The 25,557-nt window shown below is 47.0% G+C and overlaps 2 protein-coding genes across 15 annotated transcripts in view; one reads left to right on the plus strand and one right to left on the minus strand.

Annotated features, from left to right (window-relative positions):
- Positions 1–11,322, plus strand: part of Lrrc18 (leucine rich repeat containing 18) — a 23,411-nt gene extending 12,089 nt beyond the window's left edge. For 5 of the 6 annotated variants that reach the window (XM_005412580.2, XM_005412584.2, XM_005412583.2 and 2 more), the window contains 2 exons: positions 7,148–7,994; positions 11,094–11,322. In XM_005412580.2, the coding sequence (XP_005412637.1) occupies positions 7,231–7,994; positions 11,094–11,115 (786 nt within the window). In that variant the 5' untranslated portion in view covers positions 7,148–7,230 and the 3' untranslated portion in view covers positions 11,116–11,322. The remainder of the gene's footprint in view (positions 1–7,147; positions 7,995–11,093) is intronic. The other variant, XM_005412581.2, reaches the window with a different exon arrangement.
- The window catches only part of Wdfy4 (WDFY family member 4), a 242,170-nt gene that overhangs the window by 46,990 nt on the left and 169,623 nt on the right, over positions 1–25,557 (minus strand). For 5 of the 9 annotated variants that reach the window (XM_013508791.1, XM_013508792.1, XM_013508790.1 and 2 more), the window contains exons 45-48: positions 22,610–22,730; positions 20,218–20,303; positions 18,257–18,319; positions 14,786–14,848 (exon numbers count right to left, since the gene is read on the minus strand). In XM_013508791.1, the coding sequence (XP_013364245.1) occupies positions 14,786–14,848; positions 18,257–18,319; positions 20,218–20,303; positions 22,610–22,730 (333 nt within the window). Of the gene's footprint in view, positions 1–14,259; positions 14,410–14,785; positions 14,849–18,256; positions 18,320–20,217; positions 20,304–22,609; positions 22,731–25,557 lie in introns of those variants that run through there. The other 4 variants (XM_013508795.1, XM_013508794.1, XM_013508797.1 and 1 more) reach the window with 2 other exon arrangements.

A 25,557-nucleotide genomic window follows, 5' to 3' on the forward strand; every position in this document is an offset into this window, starting at 1 on the left:
AAAAAAAAAAAAAAAAAAAAATAGAATCTTCTCATATGTGGACTTCTAAGCTGTCCACGTGAAATGAAATCTGTCACCCATCTCCCTCCCTTCACTCATTCATCCACCCATCTCTCTGTTTCTCTGTTTACATCTCTCCCCCTTTATTGCCCACTTCCCTTGTGTGAGTTGGTTCTACTGTGACACTTGAGGATGTCTTTGAGTTGGTAAGAATAGGCCATCCGATCAGATCCTTTGTGTTACATGGAAAGGTCATCTTTCCCACTTCTGTTGCCAACACCTGTTGACCTACTTAGTGAGCAGGAGAGCTGGGTGGAATGCGGCCCTACAGAGCTGAAGGACAGCAGAGATCCCTGTTTGCTGGGGCTTTGAAATGGGGCTCCTGGCACCAGATTGTGTCTCGTGGTGCTGACCACCTTCCGGGAGGTCAGGATGCCTCCCTGCCTTCCACACCTGAGAGTCCCAGGCAGAGCAAGGAGGCCCCAGGAGAAGCACACAGGGATGGGGCCTCATCCAGCCTAGGGCTGCCTGGGGTCCCAGACTCCCCAGAGAGGAGGGAAGTGCATTAGCCCAGCCCCGCCCCACTTTGCCTCCAGGTGATTAACGGTGGGCGAAGAGCCAAAGGGCCATGGAGAGGATCCTTAATGGAGCAGGACTGCACAGCCCCCTCACTGCTCCTGGCTGCCATCAATCAGGTCTGGGGGGCTGCTTCCCATAGGGTGGAGGGCTGTGTGGATCTGTGTGTACCGGGGATATACATCTTGGAAGCATCCTGTCCTGTGTAGGGACACAGACCCATGATTGACTTAATGGAAGAAAACCAGAGGACAGTCCAAGCATAGTGGGATCTGGTGGCCAGAATCAGTGACCACAGACATTTAGCTCTAAGAACTTGGGGACCAAGCTGTTTATTGTCTACTAGCGTCCTTTTGTGCCCACCATGGTACCCACACTAAATCTCTGGATGCTCCATAAAGGGCAGCTGGCATTAAAACATCCCTCCCCAACTCTGAACCAGGCAGAGCAGGCAGCCCAGGAGACAGTGATTGAAATAGACTATGGAGTCCCAAATATGTTTATGTTTTTAAAAAATTATTTAAAATTCAGCTAGCAAAAACCTAAAGATAGAAATAGCATTCAGCCCAGCTCTTCCCCTTCTAGGTATGGTCCTAAGAGAGCTAAAGACATCATATTATGGTTTTGAGCTCTGGCCTATGTACAGACGATGTCACCATCCCATAGTCAGGGTCTAGGCTGTCCCACTACTCCAGAAACTTGCTCAGGCTGCTCCCTGTAATCATGCTGCTCCACAGTTTGTACACCTATGAGAGTGGCTTTCCCAGAATGTCATAGACACGGAGTCATTCGATGTGCAGACTTTCAGGATTGGTAATATGCCCATATATAACTTCTACAGTAAAATGTATCATTACATCTTTTGTGCATTTAAAAAAAATTATACTCTTTTCTTTCTGTTATATTTCAAGGAATGTTATTGGCAGTGTCTTTTACTGTAATAAACTTTTAAAAGTTAAACATACACTGTATTTCTTTATTGCACTACATACATTGATTTCCAAATGCTGAGTTGGATTTGTGTACTCAGTGGGCTGTCGTTTACTATTGCTGGATTCAATTTGTGAATATCGCGTGGAGGATTTGGAGTCTGCATTCATGAAGGATGTTGGCTTGTACTTTTCTTTCATTATGTTGTCTTTGTGTGGCTTTCATATCAGGATAATGCTGGCCTTAGCAAATAAGTTGGGGATTACTATTTTTCCATTTTCCAGAAGAGATCGTGTAAAATCAGTGTTATGTTTCTGCAGTGGGCTGAAACCTCCCCCTAACACTCCAAATTATATGTTCAAAAATATGATGGCTTGGGGGAGTATTTGATAGGAAATTTTATCATGAGGATGGGGCCTTCACGAGTGAGATGAGTGTCTTTACAAAAGGGACTCAGAAAGCTCTCTCACCTTCTCACCACCGTGAGAGGACACATCCAAGAGTGGCCATCAGTAAACCAGGTCCAGTGTCCTCAGCAGCTACCAGATCTGCCAGCCATAATCTCAGACATCTCAGCCTTTGACTCTATGAAACGTACATTTCTATTGTTTGCCCGCCACCAGTCTGTGGCACTTTCTTTTAGCATTCTGAACAGACTGAAATGGTCTTTAAATGTTTGTAGGATTTAATGATACAGCTGTCTGGGCCTGGAAGATTCTTAATGTGAATTCAATTTTGCTAATAAATATAGGTCTACTTGAGGAGTCTAATTGTTCAGTGACAGTTGAAAGTTTGTGGTCAATTTCATATAAGTGCTTTGTTGTTTCCTTTTTCACTATAAAAGTTGTTTGTACTATTATTCCCTTATGATCATTTTAATGTCTGTGGGCTTTAGCGAATCTACTCTTCACTTCAGGGTATTCATAATTTGTGTCTTTTTGGTTTTTTTTTTTCCAGTATCAATCTGGCTATCAGTTTTATTAATCTTTTCAAAGAGTTTTTAATTTCAATTATTTTTGTATATTATCTCTCTCCTTCCCATGTTACTGATTTACGCTATGTATTATGTCCTTCTTGCCTATACTTTAAGTTTATTTTCTAGTCTTTACTACTTTCTTAAGGTGAGAGTTTATATGATTATTTAAGCCCATTCTTCTTTTCTAATATGGGCTATTTAAGCTACAAATTTCTTTCTAGTCACTGCTTTGGTTGCATTCTGCAAGTTTTGTTAGGCTGTGTTTTCATTTTTGTCCAGCTCAAAATATTTTCTAACTTCCCTTGGGGCTTCTTTGACTCATGGATTATTTATCAATATATTAATTGTTAACTGTTGGAGATCTCCCAGTTATCTTTCTGTTATTAATTTCTAATTTAATTCTTTTATTTTCAGAGAACACTCTTTGTATGACTCCACCCCATTTAAATTGAGTAAACCTTATTTCATGACCCAGAATACAATCTATATTTGTGAATAATCTGTGTATTCTGGGAAAGAAAATGCATCCTGCTATTGCTGGGTTGAATCCAGTTGGTTGATGGTAACACTCAGTTCTTCTTCACTGATAGTTCTCATTGAGGGCAGTCTTGTTCCACAGTAGATATTTGGTGATATCTGGAGACACTACTGACTGTTACAACCTGTGGGCAGCTGCTGGCACCCAGTGGGTAGAGTCTCCTAGATAACACCTTACGATGAGTGGGACAGGGCTTCCCCCTTATTCTCACCACCAACAAAGATCTGGTCCCAAATTGTCCATAGAGCCAAGGACAAAAATCCTTTTCCTTGCTGACTTTCTCTCTACCTACTATACTAATTATTTAGAGGCAAGTATAGGTATCTTCAACTTAATTGTAAATTTGTCCATTCACATTATTAGTTTTTGCTTCACTTACATTGATGCTCTATTTTTAGGTATATACATGATTTCTTGGTCTTGGTAATATGTCCGTTTTATTTTCAAGTACTATTCTTCTTATGTGCAGATAAATTTTCTTGTTCTGAAATATTCTTGTCTAATATTAATAAAGTCACTCCAGCCTTCCTTTAATGTTTGTATGGTATGACTATTTGGAATCTTTTAGTACAACTTACTGTTTAAAGTGAACTTCTAATAGCTACCACAATCTTTTCCTTTTGTAATCCATAATGACAAGTGTGTCTTAATTCGTACATTTAGGTCAGCTTTATTTAATGTAAATATTACTATGTTTACATTTAGGACTACCATTTTAGTAGTCTTCTATTTCCTCTTTTCTACTTTCTTTGGGTTATTTGAAATTTTAAGAACTGTTTTATTTTCATTGACATACTTAGGTTTTTACCATAGCTCTTTTAAATATTGTCTTAGTGATTTCTCTGGGAATTATAATACATGTCCTTAAGGTTCACAGCCTAGTTATAATTAATATGTTACCAATTAAAAACCATGTCCCTTATAATATATGTCCTTAACGTTCACAGCCTATTTATAACATGTTACTAATTAAAAACCATGTAAAAATAAACCTTACCACCATATGAGTCTCATTAACTTCCCCCATTATGGTGTAGTTGTCATACTTACTACACCTACACACATTGCAAGCCCCATCAGATGGTGTTATTTTGTTTTCAGCCACATGCATATTTTAAAGATCTCATAGAAGAACAAAAGAACCTACCATATTTAATCACATGTTTACTATTTCTGCTGCTCTAACTTTATTTCCACAGCTTCACATCTCTCTCTACTGTGGTCTCCCTTTTATTCAAAGAATTTCCTTTTCAGCATTTCTGCTGCAGAAGCTCAGATTGTAGCAAAGCCTTTTATTTCTCATTCATCTGAGAATGTCTTCATTTTGCTTTCATTTTAAAAGAATACTTTCACTGTTTGAGTTGATGATCTTTTCTTTCAGTACTTTAAATTGTTTTTTGCAGTACCTCTGGCCTCCAAGGTTTCTGATGAGAAAACTGTGGCCGTTTGTATGGAAACTGCCCTGTATAGAATGTGTCTTTTTTTCTCAGGCACATTTCAAAGATTTTGTTTGTTGTTTCATTCTGAGCAATTTTGTTAAGCTTCTGAGTATGAATTTTTTCCCGTTTATCCTGTTTGGAGTTTTCTGTGTTTCTTGCATCTGTAATTTTTGTTTTTAATAAACTTTTGAAAAATTTCAGCCACTTTTTCTGCATCATAATTTTTCTGTGTCACAATTCCTTTTCCTTTTCTGCTGGGATATAGTTTGTAAGTAGCAATTCAACCCAGTCAGATCCAGGCTACAAGGTCTGTGTGCCATCTGTCAATTCGGTCAGCTATGATTCTAACATCCATTTGGTATTCAAAGAACAAGTGGTATGATTTGAATCAGCCTTTACATTGTCATTTCACCACCAGCCTGGAACCTGCATGGTGATCTATCTCTTTGATCAGCTCTCAATGCATTTAGATCCAAGTATGAAAGAACCCATTCTTATCCATGCAGAGGCAGCTCAGGGTGCATCCAGCATTCATCAATTAGGCATCACTTTTATAGAGGTCCTCCTCTCTGCAATCTTCTCTACACTTTGTGGGTCCTGGAAGTCTATTTTCTCTGCCTTTTCTTGGTCCTTTGGCTGGAAGCCTAAGGATTTGTTTTCTAAATCTGCTGCACCCTTGCTGCCAGTATTTCTGCCTCTAGGGCCAAGCAGCAGTAAGAGAGAAAGACAAAGTGGTCCCTAGGCTCTCAAGACCTCAGGCTGTTTGATCATGACACAATGTTCTCCCCCCTCAGCCTTTCAGATGCTGGAGACACAGTGACCCAGTGTCACCTGGGCTGAGGCAGGAAGGAAGGAGCGCTGTGGGCAAAACCAGATTTCCTTTACTTTTTCTGACCGTAGAAGCCCCCTTCTCAGCTGGGCAGGGAGGGGATGATGCAGGAAACTTACAGCCACACTGGTTTACTTAAGTAGAATCTGCTCCAATCTGCCCACTGCCATTAGCTGCAGAGCCCTTTGCATGTTCCTCTTCAGACACTTTGGAAGGGAAGGTGGGGCAGAGTGTTCTCGTTCCACCTTAACCTTCCCTGAGGCCAGGCTGCCTTTAAGCTGCTTTATCCCTCCTAGGGATATCCCTCACTGGTTGTTCTGAATGACAGAGAAACTTGCTTGCTGGTGTATGCATGCTTTCTCTGCTAACCAGCCAGCTATGCCTGAAAGCAGCACATCTACCCTTTCCAAAGAACAGGGCCAACTCACAAGGTTTGTGTTAGTGCTGCTGAGAGCTAACAGGACTGTCAGGTTTGTGGAAGTCTGTCCAAAAGTAGCAAACCAGAAAGCAAGATGGACCAAGATTCAGGAAGGGAAGCAGCTGCAGACCACACAGAACAGTTTGGGTGCTGCTCCTCATGGTAGAGCTTCTTGGTCTTCCTCTCTATCATAGGGATAGTTCCATGTATCTTGGATTATTGAAGATTGGAAAGCACTGAGAAATGCTTGCTATAACAATATTTAATAACTCACATTCATCAAGCTTTTACTGTGTGCCAGGCATTGTTAAAAGTGCTTTCTAAACTGGGCAAGGTTGAGCACACCTGCAATTCCAGCACTTGGGAGGCTGAGGCAGGATGATTGCTGTGAGATTGAAGCCAGCCTGAGCTACACAGTGAGTTCGAGACCAGCCTGAATTACAAAGCAAGACCCTGTCTCAAAAAAAAAAAAAAAAAAAAAATGGGGCTGGGGATATGGCTCAGTGGTGCAGTGCCTGCTTGCTAAGTGCAAGGTCCTGAGTTCAATTTCTGATACCCAGGGGGAAAAAGTGCCTTCTCTAAGAGCTCCATATGCAGGCTGTTTTCATCAGAGAGGAAAAGCTCAGACACTGAGAATTTAAGAACATTCTTAGCAGCAGAAATGGACATCTAAGCCAAGCATGCTTCCACCACCTTCTGCATGCTCTACCCCCTTATGATAACACTCATAACAGTCACAACACCCACTTGGACAGAGGAGTTGGCAGGGTAGATTTCCAGTGTGGAGGAGGATGGGAAGAAGGACAGCATTCCCAGGAAGCTTTGCAGTGCTTAGCCCTGGCTCTTCCACGCTAGGGGTGAGGATACAGGGCGGGCAAACCCTGAGTCCTCCGCTCAGTGCTGCTCCTGTTGCGCTACAGTTCTAGTAGCCACAGCCAGTTCTAAAGGCTAAGGAAGGTATAATAAGTCTTTCTTAACACCATCTTACCCCTCAGATCTGGGCCTCTGTTACACCTCTCTGAAGCCCTTTCCTAGAACAGACACAGCCCGAAGAATGCTAGATTTATGTGGGTGTCTAGGAGTGGACCAGATGTCCAAGAAACGCTCCCCTTCACACACATGTCCCTGGAGTCAGAGGATCATGTCCAAGCCCAGGACAATGGAGGTGTCCATAAGGCAGGAACTGACAAGCTGGAGAGCCATTAAGCATCCTCAGGCCAACCCAGCACCTCCTGTTTAGCATCTGGGGAAAATGAGGCCTGAGAGGCCACAGGTTCATTGAGGATCCCCTCAGCCAGACAGATTCTGATGATGTCCCAATTCCTCTATACTCTCTTGTGTCTCTCTTCCTAGACCAATTAGGAGTACAGCACATGATTAAGGGGGCAGGTCCAATACCCCATGTCCTCTCTTAACAAGATTTTTTTTTCTCTTCTATCAGCAGTTTCTTATGACCTTTTCCTCAAACTGGTCACCATTCAATCAGAAAGACATTTGTGTGACATCCTCCCTCACTAAGAGAACATGGCCAAGGGAGGAAAGGGCCCCAAGGGCAAGAAGATCACCCTCAATGTGGCCAAGAATTGCATTAAAATCACCTTTGACGGGAAAAAACGCCTGGATCTGAGCAAGATGGGAATCACCACCTTCCCAAAGTGTATTCTGCGCCTCACTGATGTGGATGAGCTGGACCTCAGCCGCAATATGATCAGGAAGCTCCCTGACTCCATCGCCAAGTTCCAAAACCTGCGGTGGCTGGACCTGCACAGCAATTACATCGACCGGCTGCCCACATCCCTCGGCCAGATGACCACCCTGCTCTACCTCAACGTCAGCAACAACCGCCTGACCACTAATGGGCTGCCTGTGGAGCTGAACCAACTCAAGAACATCCGCACTGTGAACCTAGGACTGAACCACCTGGACAGTGTGCCCACCACACTGGGGGCCCTGAAAGAGCTGCATGAGGTGGGGCTCAATGACAACCTGCTCAACTCCATCCCCACAAGTATTGTCCAGCTCCCCAAGCTAAAGAAGCTCAACACAAAGAGAAATCCCTTTCCAAAGGCAGAGGAGGCGGACACCTTTGTGGATTCCATCAAAAGGCTGGAAAGCCTTCATCTGGTGGAGGAGAAGGACCTGTGTGGGAACTGCCTGAGAAGATGCCAACTGGCCCGGGATAAACTGAACCGAATCAAGAGCACAGCCACAGCAACACCGAGAAAGGCCCTGTTTTCCACTTTGATCGCCCCTAACTCCATGGCCAAGGAATCCCAGGAAGAGTGGAGGTGACCTGGGACCCCGATCCTGAGGCAGGAGGGGAAAGAAGGGAGAACAGGGGTAGGGGACTCTGACTAGGAAAGAGAGGGTACCCTGTTACAGCAACAGCCCTTCTACCCCAGCCCATAAAACACCTTTCCCACCTCCTCGGCTTGTGACTGTGTTGACTGGAGGGCTTTGGGTTCCCTTGCTACTCTGCACATTTCTTCCTGTTCTATACATACACCCATGTGGACAGGAGAAGCAAGTCAGGAAAGGGCCACCCATCCATCCACACTTCTACCCATCTATCCACCCATCTACCCCATCCATCCATCCATCCTTCCATCCATCCATCCAGCTCACATCTGCCCCTGAGCTCTCTAGCTTACAGCCTGGGGTCCAGGTGACAATGTTGCCGACACTCTCTGGCATTTCAGGACCCACCACCCACTCCCAAGTGTGGAGTTTGTTCCATAGGTACTTCTTGGATCTGGGCGACAAAGTCAGCAATCCCAAAGTGTGGGCTAGCATTGGTCAGGGATAAAGTATCAAATGATGCCACAGAGATGAACAGGTTTTAAGGATTGCAGATCATCTTGTCCTACCTTTTTCTGTCTACATAGTTTGTTCCAAGAGCTTTCAATGCTAAACCTGCAGGCCCCCATGGGCTGTGAGTGGATGAGTTCACTGCACCCCATGCCTTTCCAGAGCCTTGTGGGAAGAAAAGAGGGAGTGATGGCAGGTATAGCTCAGTTTGTTCAGCAAGTAACTAGCTCACTAGCTATGTGCTAGGTGCAGGACCCACGTACAGTGGGATAAGCTTGGCCTGCCATTTGCAAGCTGGAGGAGAGGTCATCTGAGAAAAGATGGACAGAACATCTTAGTCCGAGAAACTTAGGAGACCAGACCCATGACCTTCAGAGCCATATTTAAAACATTTGCCAGACAGCTCTTCCTATGGCTGTTCATAGCTACCAGTGACTGCTGGGCATTTAGGTTGTGCTGGGCACTTAGGTTGTGCAGGGCCGGCCTGGTTTGGAGAAGGCCAGAGATTCTGGAACTGGGCAGATTTAGGTGCTTAATGGTTCTGCTTCTCCTGCCATCTCTGTGGGGCACCTTGTTCAGCCTCATCTGTGAGCTCATGCTCAAGTTCATAGGGCTGCTGTGAATTAAACCAGGCAGCACAGGCAGCATGCACACAGAGGACGGCATGCACCCAGAGGATGGCATGCACCCAGAGGACGGCATTCTCTTCCAGGGCAAGAGTTCGATGTCTCACAAAGAGAAAAGTACTAACTCAGGCAGGCCATGAGACACACAGATCTTTGGACAGACATGAGAGTGGCAGAGATGATCCTCACAATAGCTGTGACCCTTTGGGGGCCTCACTGTACATCACTCGCTGACAACTAGAGGGACTGAGTAACAGGCACCAGGGAAGGCTTTTCTGGGGAAGCTGTTGCCACAGTGGTCCTTGCGGAGCATAGCAGGCACCCTCCGCTTGGAGGATGAGCTTCTTCCTCCACACTGTGAACCACAGAACGGATGCTTCACCACTCCATCCCATTCTGCTCATTTTCCTTCGCATTGCTCAGCTGTGACAATGCCTTCATACTTCCAAAAGCCCAGAGGAGCTAGATTCAAAGTTCCCATTTTAGTTTCTTCCCTTTATTAAATGCCTTCCATTAGAAAAGTAACGAAACCACAATCTAGCTTTCCATGTGGTCGATGAAAGCGAGCACCCATCCACAGTGTGAGCCAACTACAGCACTGGCAGGTTTCCTTGTGAGTTATTTTTCTGCTTATGTGTTTACACATAGTTAAAATTACAGCATTCATGCCATCTCCATCCCGATTTGAAATCCATGTGGGCACATGGTCTTCACATCCATAATTTAAAGTGTCTGCTAGATAGTTACTCTTTTGGATATGCATAACTCTAAGTCATGTTGGGCATTTAGGTTTGTTTCCAATTTTTCACTAATGGAAATAGTTTTGCAATGAGAGCTGGGATGACTGAAACATTTTTAAGTGTTTCAGATCATTTCTTTGGCACAGCTGCATCCCTGGGAATATTGTGTTAAAGGTTATTTGTTTCAAAACTAATTTTTGACATATGCCATTGAGTAGCTTACGGAAGTGTATGTCCACCAGTGATGGATTATGGAGCCCATTTCCCTGTGCTTTCACAGGCACTGAGTGCTGTCCCTTGTATGTTTCTCCTCACTGCTTGTCTGACTGGCCAGAGTCTTGCAAAGATGAAGGGCGGTCATGACTGAGACCTGCGTGATGAGTGCCACACCCTTGGCTTAGGGAAGCTACTAGTATGCTGGGTCCTGGGCCTGCCTGTCAGCCATCTGGCTTGCTCTCTTCATACCTCTCTCTCTCTCAGCCAAAAGTTCCAGCATCCCTGGGCAGATAGTAGCAGGGAGATCCTGGGTAGTGCGGCAGGGTGTTATCTGGCCTCTGTCAATTCCCACTTCTCAGCTTGGAGATACTTTTGCTGGAGAATCAGTGTCCCCATCTTAGGTGCCCAGAAAGATCAGCAAAGGGGAAGCATTAAGAAAAGCATTGCAGCTGCAGCCCCTGCTGTCCCCAGGCTCCCACCTCTGCTCGTGCAGCACACTGCATGCCACATGGGGTCTAGCCCTGGAATCCTTTCGCTCTATCACTGTGTATCAGGAAGGGATTCAAGTGCTTTGGGCTTCACCAGGCAGTGTGCTTTGATTTGACACTGAACTCACTCAAGTGAGACACCATTTTAGCTAGAAAAGGCCGGCACTGTGGGTGAGGGGTGCAGAGATGAGAGGTACAGACCAGTTAGGAAGCATCTGCATTTTTCCTTTCCTGTCAAGGAATGGCTTGATGTTGACATTCCTTCATGCTGTAAATACCAATCACGTTTACTTCCTGGACACTATAGGAAGTCTCAGAGTACTGCATAATAAAGCCTTACGGGGGTCCTGCTGCGCCTAGTAGAACAAAAATGCCACACACACTGACCCACTCTTCTCTGGTTCTAAAAGCTGGGTGTGACCCAGTGACCCCGTACCACCCAGGGGTGATCTGTGTTTTGCCCTGTGGCCAGGAGCAACTGCCTCAGCTTCTTGTGTCTCCATCCCCAGGTTGCGCCCAACAGCCTCCTAGAGTAGCTTATGGCAAAAACACGAAGACTACTGAGCTGACAGGAACACACGGCTCTGAAGAGGAGAAGCGGGTTAGGAGAAGACAGAGGGCAGGGAACACTCTGAAAGCCGGGTTGTCCGCACTGCCTACGCCCCTGGCTTGGCTCACAAGCTCATTGTCATCTCTTTTCTGTGGGCTCCCTGTGTGTGAAAACAAATCTGGAAAACATCTTGTGTGTTGTCTTAAGTGTATACAGAGGAAACATTTAAGAAAATTACAGACATGCATTAGCGACAATGGCAAACTTAAAAGAAGACATTCAGACTTCAAAGGCTTGCGGTCTCTATATTTCACTCATGCTGGTACAATCTCAACCTGACCATAAGTTACATATGTATTATGCGATGCCCCAAGCAGCTAAAATTTATTACCTTTTTTTTTTTTTTTTTTTGGTTTTTCTCTGGTACTGGGAACCGAACTCACGACCTTGCGCTTGCCAGGCAGGCACTTTTGCCGCTGAGCTAAATCCCCAGCCCTAAAATTTATATAAAATCTACACAGAGAAACATACAAGCACACTACAGATAAATCAAAGGGAAATTTTAATACACCTTTCAGTTATGCACAGGAAGGCAGAAAAAAGAAAACAGAAAAGTGAATAACAGGGAAAGAAAACAATACAAAAATAAAATGTCACACTATGCCCTAACACTTCAGTACTCATATTAACTGCAAACAGTTGACTATGTGTAATGGCACCAAAGTGGAAATAATCAAATGTCCTTCAGTGCACAGATAGTGGAACAAACTCTGGTATATTCATACCATGAAATACTATCTGGTCATTAAAAAGGAACATGTTATTTATACGTGCAGCAACTCTAAGAGAGCTCAGCGGTAGCATTCTGAGTTTAAAACAGCCAATCTCCAAAGATCGCCTCCTCTGTGGTTCTATTTATAGAATGTCCTTTAAATGACAGAATGACAGAGATGGGAGGTGGATGAGTGGCTTCTGGGAGCTGAGGACAGCTGAGTGTGAAGAGGCAGGCATGATCGTAAAAGGCAGCACATGAAATCCTTGCTACATGTGTTGTGGTAGTGGTGTCGCAGGAATCTACACAAGTGATAAAATGACAAAGATCCAGGCAACACATGTAGCAGTGGGAATGCCCTGGTTTTGAAATTGTACAGTAAACACCGTATGCCTGTGGAGGCTGTGGGGCAATCAGGTGAACACTGCAGGGGGCCTCTCTACTACCGTACAATTTCCTGGGACTGTAAAATCAATTTAAAATAAAAATGTAAAAATCAGTCTTACCACCTAGCTGTGATAATAAACAGATCCTTGCATCTCTCTCCAGTGCTAATTTGTTAGTCACTACTGTAAAGCAAGCATAGAGTGAGACTCGAACACACAAAGTCCACCCAGCTCTCCAAGAGCCACAGTGTGCCTGTCCTGGTGGCTGGCTCCAGCCAGGAAAAACAAGAGATCACATGCACTACAGTCTTTTGGGTGAGCTGGGGATCAAGGTGAGATCTGCAGAAACCACACAGGGCACCCCCACCTCTAACAAGAAAGCCATGCCTGGGGACACATGCACTATACAATATCCAAACAACCAAAGGGACCCCAACTCCAATGCTATTCATTATAATCTCAATTATATTGGGTCCCCCACCCTCCATGTGCCATGACAGTTCCTCAAAGGTTCCTATAACAAAAACCTCTCCCCTCCAGTAGGAAGGACAACACTTGTCCCTCAGTGGAGTGAACTGCGGCTCCATTCCAAGGAGCAACTCCCTCCCTGTAGAAACCAGATGGAGGCTCTGAATGCTGGCTTCTTCTGGGCTGTGAGCTCTTCTCACTGGTCCACTCCCACCCTGCAGATTTATTATCTTGGATAATAAATCTATGCTTTCACTTCTACTTCTGTGTGTCCTGATCAATTCTGTACTCAGTATACCAAGAACCTAGGACAGTCACCACCCCGACAACATGTCAGCATCTCAAAAGAAAGAGCACCTTTCCCTCAGTCCCCCAGACCAAAATTACCCACTGTTGATCTCATCCTGGAGGGTGACTGAGAAGGTTGCCAAAAGAAGAAGAAAACGCATGGCTTCTACACCCATGTCCTGGCTTTCTGGAGGTGGCTGGACACAGGCAGCACCTGGGTGGGGCCTTGACCCAGTGGATGTGTGCCTGTTCCCTGGGCCTCACCATGGTGTTGGGGAGTGTGGAGGCTGTGGAGTCACCTGATGGATGGAGCTGGAAGGGAAAATGGGCATGCTGGCTGCAGAGAGCAGCACTGAGCCAGGCTGCTTAGGGGTCCAAGGATGTGGCTGAGGGTATAACTTGGACAAGACATGAGCTGAGTGTAGCAAGGAAACAAAAAGTGACACAGGAGGGGCCAAACGCAGATCTGAGCATGAACCAGGTAGAGTCACCCGCTCTGATGCCCATGCCCATTCTGCCAACTGTGCAAAAATCTTCTAAATGTTGTGCATGGTTGCCATGCTCAGAATTTTTAGTTTGCAGTCAGCCTTAGTCCAGTCCCAGAAGTTCTGCTCCAGAGCTCAGGTATCAATCCTGTTTGTCTGTACCACTGCCCTCTTGGGGAAGCATGTCATCAAAACCCCAAGGACCATATATCTGCTATCATGGTGGTGTGGAGCTATTTATCAAAGTGACCACATTTGTTACAGATTTTTAGCCTCTAAATCCACATTAATTCTGGGGAGGGGGGTGATTGACAGAGGAGAAATGGGGGAAGAGTGTGTTATGGTTTATTCCTAGATGTCCCCCCAAAGCATTCATAGGTGGGGATTCTGGGAGGTAATTGGATCATGGGAGCATGATACTCATGGGTGGATTAGTCCACTGGTGAGTGTATAGCTAAATGTGATTCTGGGAGGTGAAGCCTGGTGGGAGAGGGTGGGTCACTAGGTGTGTGGCTTGCAAGAGTTTATCTCTTCTCACTCTTCCCTTGATCTCTCTCTGCTTCCTGCCACCATGCCATGAGCCATTTCTCTGCCAGGCCCCTCTACCAGGCCACCCTACCTTAGAGCCAGCAGACTATGGACTGAGTCCTCTACAAACTGTGAGCCAAAAAAACCTTTCCTTCTTGAACTTGTGGCTGTTGGGTATTGTGTTCCAGTAGTGAGAAAATAACTAAGACAAACTACTTGATTTTAAGGCTGCGAAGAGTAGAGCAGAGCCGTGATGGGTGATAAGGCAGATCATCTCCTCATGGGAATGTCACAGCTTCTATGGCTATGTTTCTAAGTCTCTTGTCTTTATTGGTTATCAGAGATAATCTATGGAGGAAATAAAAACCCGAAAACCTTCAACTGTAGAACTTGATGTTGCAAAGTGAGTTTTGCTTTACACTTTGGTGCACCAAACCCTATTCCCAGTGGACGCAGGAGCTTTCTCCGAGTCCTGTACTTTGTGGTGTGCGGGAACTGTGCCAGGCAGGACACAGACCTGGCAGGTCCTGCTTCAGTAAGTGCAAACAGCCATGACAGAAGAACCAACCACAGCAGAAATGAAAGCAGGCATTCAATACATGCAGGGCCCAGCACGACCTTGTCATCCTCCTGCGGATGAGTGAGGAATGGCTCTCAAGCATCTGGCTCATCTCTGCAGAGTTCTCTCCCTCCCACCTAGCGACCATCTCTGGAGGGAACAAACCTCAGTGGCCATGGCCAAGGTCCAGCTCCTCTTTGGTGGTGGTCTCTGCTGGCGCCTCTCTGTCTGTGGGAGGAACAGAGCTCGCTGGTGTGGATGAAGGAGTGTGTGGAGGGGCAAGAACCCTGTGACACTGCCACAATAGAAATGGACAGAGTGCTGCTCACAGCCAGAAACAGCTGGGGGATCACTGTGCCATGTGACACAATGTATCTGCAAGAGGGTGGCCATGGACAAAGTAGTCTGTCACAGCTGGTGAGGGCCATGGTCTCTGGGAGCCCCTCTGTGTGGAGCAGCAGACAGCCTTGTGCTTTTTCAGGTGCCTCCGTGTTCACTTCTTCATGACATCAGCGCCTTGATTCTCCTGGGGAGCCCCCTTCTCTCGGTTTGTTCTACAATCTGGGATGAGCTGACCTCACCCTGGCAGGTCACCTTGGTCTGGCCAAGGAAGCCATTTGACTGGTTCTGGGATATACATATAACTTAATTTAAGAAAAGGAGATTCAGTTGAATAGAGCACAAGCAGTATGTGGTTGAGTTCTTGGGTGACTGCCAGCTGGGAGCTGCCGGGCCCAGGGGAGCAGGGTGAATCCAAAGGACAGCCTCACTCAAGAAGGAGAGCCTGGCTGCCTGAGGACTTCCTGAGCTGAGACCCCACCAAGTCTGCAGCAGGACCGTGCTGGCCTCCAGTCATGCATGGTGACGAATCCTTCTCCATTCCACTTAGTATGAGGGGCCAACCACCACCTGCACTAAAGCAGCACTGAGGACCTCAGAGGGGACAGACAGCAAGGCTCTCACAGAAGCAACACAAGGTCCCCAGGCTGTGGTCAGCCCATGTGTGCACACTTAGGGTGGCTGAACAACTTAGCAGCATCTGGTACTACAGGGAACAGCCACCCCTGTGTGGGGACCCTGGCAGCCCAGGTCTCTTCAGGGACCCTGGCCTGCCCTTGGCAACTAAAGGGTTAATACCTGCTGGTAGCCACAATGACAGGCCTGCTAAAGGGCCTCTGTGACTCCTGGGCTACCAAGTTCAATGGTCAGGTCCCGGCTTTTCTGTCTGCAGGCCTACGTATACCTGGCTTGCACACCTTCTCTGTTTCTTCCCCACACGCTGCCCCCTCTGGGCTCTTGTGCCCAGGGCGCAGACCACGACCTCTTTCCCATGTGAACACTGCCCTTGGTGACCCTGTCCACTCTCATGGCTTTAAGTGCTATTCCAAATTTACGTCTTCCTGGATTCTCTTTGTGCTCCAGGGTCACACACCCAGCCCCCACCCAGACGTGTGAAGAGCACCCCAGAGCCACATGTCCAAACAGATCTTCTGAGCTTCAGTCCACCCCCACAGCAGCTCTTCCTGGTCTCCCCACTTCATTTTCCAGCTTCTCAGAGCTAAATCTATGTTCTTATCAAGTCCTCTCTCTCGCTCATACACACACGCACACACACTCGCATGCATGTCACACTGACCATTAAAGCCCATCGGATGTGACTTCAAAACACATTCAGCACCTGACCAGCAGCAGCATCTTTGCTGCTAACTCCCAGTGGAAGCCTCCATCATCTGTTACCTGGATCTCCAGCCAGTCTCTGGCTTTTGCTCTTGAACTGCTCTGATCTATTCATTTTGTTTACTAATGTGTGCTTATGATACAGAACACTGATGTTCATCTTGAGAAACTGGCACATGCACTTGACATATCTTGATCTCCTCACCAGTTTCATGGCCATTTCTCCAAGAGTCTACCTTCTAAAAAGGTTTGCTCATTTTTTTTTTAAAGCTTGTGTCTCTCTATAACCCATGCTGGCCTCAAACTCACAACAATCCTCCTGTCTCAGACTTCTAAGTGCTATTACAGGTGTGTGCCACCATGTCCAACTGGTCTATTGTTGGAACAGCAGTCATTTGATTCTTTTCAGATAAAAGTCAAGTTACATGAGTCCTCTGCTGAGAGCCCTTTCAAAATTTCCCATTCACCCATGGTGAGGCAACCCCATCCCTGAGCCCCCAAGGATCACACAAACTCACCCCTGCTACCCTCCCCACTTGCTCGCTGTACCCCAACTGCTCCAGCCTCAGCCGCAACAACCAATGGACTCCACCCCTTCTCTTTCTTCCACAGGAAGTACTCTTTCCAGATTCCAGGCAAAAATGTTCTCCCCGTGTTGGTCAAGTCCCAAGTCAAACGCTGTTCCCTTGATGTGGATGCCCCCCAGCACCCCATCTAAGGTCACAACCCCACCTCTCCATGTGTTGTTTCCTACACTTATTGTCTAATATGATTTTTCTCACCTGCTCACTTACGTAGCTTTACGCCTGTCCTCACCATGGGAATGTGAACTCCACAAGGATGGAGGACTTGGGGCTATTTTTTGTTATTGCTTTGTAAAGCCCCAGACACCACCTATCACAAACCATCAATAAATAATCTGAATGAACTAGGGGGACCCAGCCCATCCTCATGATAAGCATTCTGGATATCCTTCCTGGGGCTGCCTACTGTCCCCACACACTCCTTGAGGAAACCAGTAACCACCTTCCTATTCTCATTCCTAATTAAAATAAAAACACCTACTGATCTTGGATTGGCCTGCAAAAAACAGGACGCTGTAAAGGCAGACCTAGAGAGGAGCAGTAGCCATTTAACTCCAGGGAAAGATGCGCAGGTCAAAATTCACAAATCACCATGCCGTGCACCACCACATATAGACTGAGCAGCCCTTAAGTAAATGCTTAGAGCCAGAAATGATTCTGATTTCAGGTTACTTTAGATTGTTGGATAATTGCATATATTAATGAGATGGAGATATCTTGGGGATGGGACCCAAGTCTAACTAAGAAATCCATGGCTCTGCTGAAGGTTGCCAATCAGACCTCTATGGCAAGTTCAGCATCATTTCTCTATACCTTAGACACAGCCTGGAGAGGACTCTACAAGGTTTTCTCAGTGTGCTGGCCTTTTAACTACAATCTGTCACACAAGGTCATATGTGGAACTGTTCGCTTTCTGGCATCATGAGGTAGTTACACTGAAAAACTTTCAACTTTTGGAACATTTCAGATTTTCTGACTAGGGATGTATAACCTCTATTAATCTGCTCTGAATATGCAGAAACTCTCATTATGGAAAGGACAGACTTGAGATGGACCCTTAAACACCCACACCTGAGGACATGGTCCCCAGGCTGAGCTGAGGTTGGAATCTCAGTGGGCAGCCAGCCCACCATCATAGGCAGGCCAACTTGCCACTTGGGTCTAAGAAAGCCACAGGGCTTGTGGGGCTTCAGACCCATTCACAGAGGTTTGACAGGATTTCCAGAGTACTTTCATGGGCATACGAGATAGAGATGGACAGAAAATGGGAAACCATGAGTGTGCTCTTTGCATGGCTCCAGAGTAGGACCCAGGAAAAGGAGGATAATTAAAGTAAGACAGCACCAGTCCCTGTGAACCAGAGACCCCATGTTACCTGAGATTGAGGGGGTCCTCTGAGATGCCTTTCCCCTTCAAGCTGGGCTGGAAAGAGCAGAAGCTAAACAAAAGGAAAGGAATAATCTTATCAGCAGAGCCCACCTCCTACCACAGCTTGTAGAGACATCTCCTGAGCTAGGAAAGAAGTTGGTCTGTCTGGTTACTCCATGGCCCAAGGTCCTTCGTGCCCTGAGACCGTGAATGCCAGGCCCAGTATGACCCTGGGGGAGCCCCTCAGCACCTAGTGGCATCACCAGCTTCAATAGCAGCAACAACTGCACTAGAAAGCCATAACTCATTAAGGTAATGCCTTTGAGGAACCTTCCCTGGGCCAGGCACTTGAAATTTCCAGGGTCAGTTTTGACAACAACTTCTATCCATTCCACTGTGTCACCCTGGGACAAATGCCATCATGATTTAAGGCTCTTGTAGCAGAGCCACTCAGGGCTATGGAATTTATATTTGGCCACATGCATGGCCTGAACTGTGGGTTACTGTTTAATCTGAAATGTTCCTCAAAGGCCCGTGTGTTAAAGACTTGGTCCCTGGGGTGGCACTGTTGAAAGGGGTGGAAGTGTTGAGAGGTGGGTCCTGCAAGGGGTGGTCCCTATGTCCTCAGGAGCCTGTCCTCATAAGGGATTGTGGAACCCCAGCCTCCCTTTACTGTCTTTCCCTTCCCCACCAAGAGGTGAATGGCTTTGCCACCTCCTGCCACCATGATGAGCCTCTCAAACCAAAGGACCCAAAACACTGATCATGGACAGGAACCCCTGACATTGTAAGCCCAAGTAATCCTCTTTCTATAAGTTGATTATCTCAAGTGTTTCATAATCATAATAGAGCACTGACCAGCAGCTATAGATGTGTAAGACTTCTAGACTAACTGTGAAAAATTGTATTTTATACCAAGGAACCAGAGAGGGAAATGAATTAAGGTCAGTATTATGTGTCTACTATTTCGTTTGGATTGAAATGGACTTTGAAGCCCATTTTAAGAGGAACCTAACAGCAGCCTTGGAGGAGTCTCATGGAAAGTCTCACAGAGTGTAAGAAGGTAGGTCAGGCCAGCAGACACCACAGTACTACAGATATAGGAGTTGTTTCTCTGCACTCTGGTCCTGATTCCTGGGTGCTGCACCTGCTCCTGGAGCCACGCACTGGCCAGAGCCATCAGGGTGGCAAAGCTAAATGGCCTGAGCATAAAATATAGCTCCAAAGTGATGAGAGTCAAATCTTTCCTTCTAATGTCCATCCCAGAGTAGGGCGGAGCGTAACTATGACCCTGTTACCTCAGCCTCCAAGTGGTCTGCTCTGGCCATGACTCTTCCTCTCTGGTTTTCCTGACTTGATAAATCTATCTATTTATCCATACCTTTAATAATAGTAAAAATAAATAACCTTGAGTGCTACGAATTTAGACAAGGGTTGACATCTCACTGGCAGAAAGGAAGGGCTAAGTTGAATGAAAGATCAGCCTCTTTTTAAAAAGAAAGATGTTCCATGCACAGTGGGAAACCAGTTGTTTTGAATTCTTTCCAATGAGATATCAAAATGAAGCCACTAAAATTGGCAATTTGGATCAAAGAGAAAGAAGCAAAAAAGAAATTACTTGGCAAATTGGAAATATCTTCAGAACATTCTAGAAGACCCATTCAACAGCAGTTTCTAAAAAAGGTTGTATCTGCAGGAATTTCCTCCTTCAGCCACTGCCGTCCAAAACCACTCAGTCTGTGAAGATGACAGACATGGGGAAGGGGGCTACTCTATCTTCTGTCTATGCCTGTTTCAAGATTCACCTGCACTGTGGGATGGGAAGTCCTTCCTTATGCCTAACACAAGTCCTGCTTGCTGTGGGAGAGTTGAGAACACCTTTGGGAAAACAGACCTGAGCAAACTCTACATTTGTGCCCTGGGTTCAAGAACTGTTTCCCACAAAGGAAGATTTTTTCAGTCCTTTACCTTTTGAAGGCTTTACTCCGATCACTGTTGTAGAAGACAAGAAACTTGGAATATCCATTTTGGAAAAAGATCTCCATGGCAATGTCCTATGAAAAGAAACTGCTTTTATTACCCCTAACATTCCCAGAAATGGACTCACTTCAAGTGACCAAGCTGCTGACAGTGGTTGTATGGGTCCCTGAGCTGGTCATCTTTCTGGCCTCCCAGGAAAATGGAAGCCTTGGCGGTAGATGAGTAGGGGTCTGCAGAGAGCTTGGTAGCCAGAGGACCTGGCCACAGCCACGAGGTCTTTTAGCTTCAGCAGGAAGTGAAAGCCCCACTCCACTGCCAGGATGAGTGAGGAGCAGACAAACAGAGAGCATGTTCATTACCCCCTCAAGACACTTTCTCTTCTGGGTCATGGGCTGAGTTTCCTGAGACATGGGTCACCTCACCAGGAAGAAGAGAAACCCAAGGTATGGGCACATCTCTCAACCTGAGACCCAACATATGCTCCTCTGCAGATCTAAGAGGCATGGGAACTTCACCTCACACTAGTAACTGTAGAGATGCTATTAGTAAGCGTGTATAGCTAACGCTTAAATAAAACCTACACATCCTTTTTCCTTTGTGTTTTCTTTGCCCCCTCCTCCTCTCTCTCCCCTGTTCCCTTCCAAGTTACACAGATAACAGACTTGGAATGAGAGAGCGAATCCATCCTGAGATCTTCCTCAGGAATGAGATGGTGTCGGAGAGAGAGAATTTGCAGGGCTGGGCTGAGGAAGAGATGATTCCAGACACAAGAGATAGAGGGCTATTGCAAGGGTCTGATTCAGAGCTGGGTTCTACCTGTAGTTTTGGTCATGTCCTTCTTTTGCCTGGCAGGAAGTAGGTTCCCAGGTCTAGTCCATGAGAGAAGGGAAGCATTCACAATGATATATGAGCCCCTCTCCGGGGTGCATGAGAGCCTTGTATTCTATGAGAAATATGTGCAAAGCTGAGCATGAAGAACTTATAGAGACTACAGCTTGGCCCAGCAACCTGAAAATCAGGCTCTGACTTCTGGGAGAACCTAGGGATGGACAATCAGTGGCTTTGCTCTCAACAACCCCTGCCCCCCAAGGCAGTGTGCACAAGCTTCCAACTATGGGGCCCAGCACTGTCAGGAAAATCAGGCATCTGGAAACAATCATTATTTCCTTGGGGAAAAGAAACTTGTTGAACTCATCTGCTCCTCTGTATATCCCCAAAGGCAGACACAGAATCATAAAAAAATAGATGTGAATCCCTACTGTGTGCCCCAAACGTCCTCAGTACACTATGCATACAGAGGAAAGGACAAGACATGGCCTCTTGTGCCCTGGAGGGTGGGGAGCTGAAGAGGCGTTCAAAGGAGGAAGGCAGCCAGGCCAGGCACCCTGCCCAGAGCTGTCCGGGCCCACAGAGCTCCCTTACCCTGCAGCACTGCCCTGCCCACACTCCTTGCAAGATTGCTTGGGAAGCCTGACAAAATGAGAGCAGCCTTGAGGGAGGAACAAGGCTCAGACTCAAGCCACAGCAGCTGGCTGGGCCCTGGTCAGAATTCCAGAATTAACTTCCCTGAAAGGCATCCTGAGCTTCAGTTTCAGAGAATAACTCAGATACTCCTGTGGGAGCCTGCCCTAATGCACACACCCAGTATAAGTTTATGTATGTGAGGTACACTTACGAAGTTGATCAGGACCTAATGGTGTCCCTCACTGGCCTCTCGAAGGAACCAGACCCTGCAGAGGTGAGCACCAAGTCCAGACCCTGCTCGTTTCCTGCACCTTCCTCATCTGTTGCTCTGGTGTTCCCCAGGAGGCCTGGGCACAGGGACACAGCTTTGTTCTCTCCCCTTCCCCGGGAGCCACCTCGAAGGCTGTGGGGAGCTCCAGGAGGCACTGGCAGGAGGAGACAGTTAGCGAGACCCTGCACCACATGGCCTAGGAAGTGCCACAAACCTGCAGCCAGGTGATTGCTGGGGAAAGGAGGACAAGGAAGTCGGGGAGGGCAGTACCCATCGCATGGTCAGAGCAGGGCAGCAGCCTGGACGCTCCTCGCTCAGCTCTCTGGTAACAAAATGGACCTGTCTGCCCTCTGTTCCTAAATATCCCAGGCTGCCCTGGGGTATGTCAAAAAGGAAACAACACGGAATCTGACTCTGAATGATATAGAGGGAAGGAAGGAACGACCTCCAAGCCATGGCTGGGACTGCACAGGATGTGGGAGCCAGAACTCCCAGCCTGCTGGGACTCCACAGAGAGTACCAAGGCCCCTGGCTGTGCAAGTGGGGCCCTGAGGTGTGTCCTTGGATGTAGGACCTGGACCATGTGTCTCCTGATGAGGAAGCCCTCCCACCTGTCCTGAAGGAGTATCTCAGAGCCCAGCATACCTGCAGCAAGAAGCGCGCCTGCCGGAGCTCCTTGAGGTCTCCATAGCCATGGCGTTGGCATGAATAATGGTCAGAGGACCTGTCTTTGCTGCACATGTTGAAAATGAAGGGATCACTGATGCTGGAAGGAAACGAGACAGGCAGTGGCACAGTCAGTCATCAGGCAGGCTCCGTCCACTTTCTGCCTCAGCAAGCCCATCTGAGTCTGGGGCACACACTGGAGCAAAGCTGTGGGCATACCAGCTGGCCTGCCAGGCCCCACGATGGGACCAGCCCTTTCTGAGTGCATGTCCAAGTCTACTGGGCACCAGGGACACGGATGCACGGAGATCTCTGCCCCACGGAGTGGGTGGGGGCCAGCCTGAGGGGACAGGACCGTGTGACACCGAGTGCAGGGGTATGTGAGACAGCGTTAAACCACATGCTGTTCAGTACCCTGGGCCTGCCTCTCCCACCCCTACATCTCTGGCACCCCTGAGAGCTCTCGGGTACACTGTCCTGAGTGGCTGGGTATCCCCAGCCTGGGATAAAGAGGTCCCCTGCATTCTGAAGACACGGCTTGATCACCCAGCAAAAACGTCTGTCTGAAAATCAGAGCTCATCTAGTTTGCAAAAGCCAGGCCTGACTGAGAGAACAGGGAGACACTCTTCAAATCCTCGAGCCAGGTCTTGGGGAGCAAGCTGCAAATTTGGGGAACAAGCTTCTTCATGGAGCAGGGACATGGAGGAGGGGCATGCGGGAGGTGGGAGGTGAGAGGCGGGCCAGAGATGAGACTCCTTGATAGTGACATGAGGATCATGGGGGGCTTGTCCCAAAGGATGGCAAGGTGACCCCTCCTCTTGGAAAGAAGAGGGGGTTGGGGACAATCATAAGTTTCTCTGAATGTTTGCTCCCAAAGAGAACATTCTGTCAGCTGGAGTCATCTGATTACTTTGGGGGTGAGAATCTTGGACTTGCGTGCCCAGCTGATGACCATGGCTAGGCACAGAAAGTGGAGTTCTTCTACAGCCAACCACACAGCTAGACTTAGGTGATGCGCTCCTGGGTCCTTTGTGGCCCCTCTTTAGAGCAACCCTCCCAGGCCTTTGGCTCAGAGCCGTCTCCATAAGATCAGTTAAATACACAGTGTACACTTGGCTCTGGATGCTTTAACTCACACCTGAGCCATCCCTTGTTGGCACCTCTGCTGGGTCTCAGCTGAGCTTCCCCTTGAGTTTCCCTGGACCCCAAGGACCACAGTGATGTCTCCTTTTACCCTTGGCTTGGTCAATGGCAATTCAGGCAGGCCTGGCAGGAAGGGCAATCATAAACTCTCCATGTTCCCATGGGCCCTGCTTGTAGAAGCCACACAAATCCCCCACGTTAGCCAAGCACGTGGTTGCCTTTTCTCCTGCAGGCTATCCCAAGGCTCAAGCTTTACCCAAGGCTCACTGTTCCTCATCTTCCCCTGAGCTCTGGCCATGTTTTCTCACTCACATCCTCATCCAGTTTTCACTTGATTCTCAGAATAAACCTCTACTGGGGGAGTGTGAGTATTAGTCCCACACCAGGAATCAAGAGACAGCATTCCAGAGAGATGAGACTCTCCAAGGTCACGTGGTTATGGAGAAGTTGAACTTGGATTCCAGTCAGCATCCCCTGACTCTGAAAGCCAAGCTTTCAGACATCTTCTCTGTGTGAGGATACATTTTTACAGAGCTCTCCTCACTAGCTCCCTCCTTCCAGTATACTATGTGCTTCCTGATTCTGCCACCCAGCCCTCTGAAGTAATACAGGACACAGAAGGAATGTTCTGGAACACAACCAGGGATGATTTACAATCCTCCTGCTTATAGGAACTGTATAAACATGTAGGACAGGAACCCTAGGGAAGGACACCAGTCCTCAGACAAGCTGAATACTATTTGAGCTCACACTGAGGTCCAAGCTGACGTCTGTCTTGATTCACAGCTGTGACTGGATGTCTTTGCCAACAACATTTCCTCCATGTTCTACACAATAAACCAGAGCCCAGGCACCCAAGGTGGATGGACAGGGAGGGGCAGCAGTGCCATGACCTTCTTCAGGGAAGGCCTGTTGTCACAGCCTACAGGCTGCTATTCAACATTCCCCTGCCTGACAGCTATCACGACATAAGAAAGTTATCTAGGTCTGTAATAATATAACTCTTAATGTTCTTGTTAAGTGAAGTCACAGTCAGCTGAATGATAGTTTGATGTCGGTTGACCTGGTCTTTGCCAGCAGAAGTGGATTTCAGAATGAAATTTACTTTGATTTGCCCCCATTCAAAATTATTCAATTATGGCCAGAATTGTACCTGAAACTCACACCTGAAATCATCCACTAGATTGTAAACTCTTCAGCAGATTCAACCCATGTCTGACTCATCTCTTTGTGGAACCTACCATCACACCTAACCCAAGATAAATTTTCAATAGGTATTTGTTGAATTCAATAAACAGGGAAATGGCACCTCTCAATGATGTGGACAGGGAATCTTGCTTTCCTCCCCTGTCATTAGCATCCTGTTGGATAGTGTGAGGTCCCCCCAAGTCAATCAAATGCCAGATGTGAGCCTGACTGCCATTGGTACAGGTAGGATTGCATCCTCCAGAAGAGATAAGTTTAAGTCAGAATGTCACATTGTTTGGAAATGGATATTTATAGAATCCATCATTTAGATTAAGTCATCAGGGTAAGATCCAATCCAATATAACTTGGTGTTGGCATAAAAGGGGAAATTTGGCCAAAGAGACACAGAGGGAAGATGGCATGAAGCTGTAAGGAGCTGATGGCCACATGACATGAACTACAAGGAACCACCAAGGATGGCCATATGGGGCAGAAGCTGGCAAGAGGAAGCAGGGATCCTCTCCTGGAGCAGTCAAGATGCCCTGTTGACAGCTTGGTTCCACATTTCTAGTTTCTAGGATTTGAAACAATACAT

This window comes from Chinchilla lanigera, unplaced genomic scaffold (assembly GCF_000276665.1).
Source record: "Chinchilla lanigera isolate Chin_1 unplaced genomic scaffold, ChiLan1.0 scaffold00155, whole genome shotgun sequence".
Taxonomy (NCBI): Eukaryota; Metazoa; Chordata; class Mammalia; order Rodentia; family Chinchillidae; genus Chinchilla; species Chinchilla lanigera.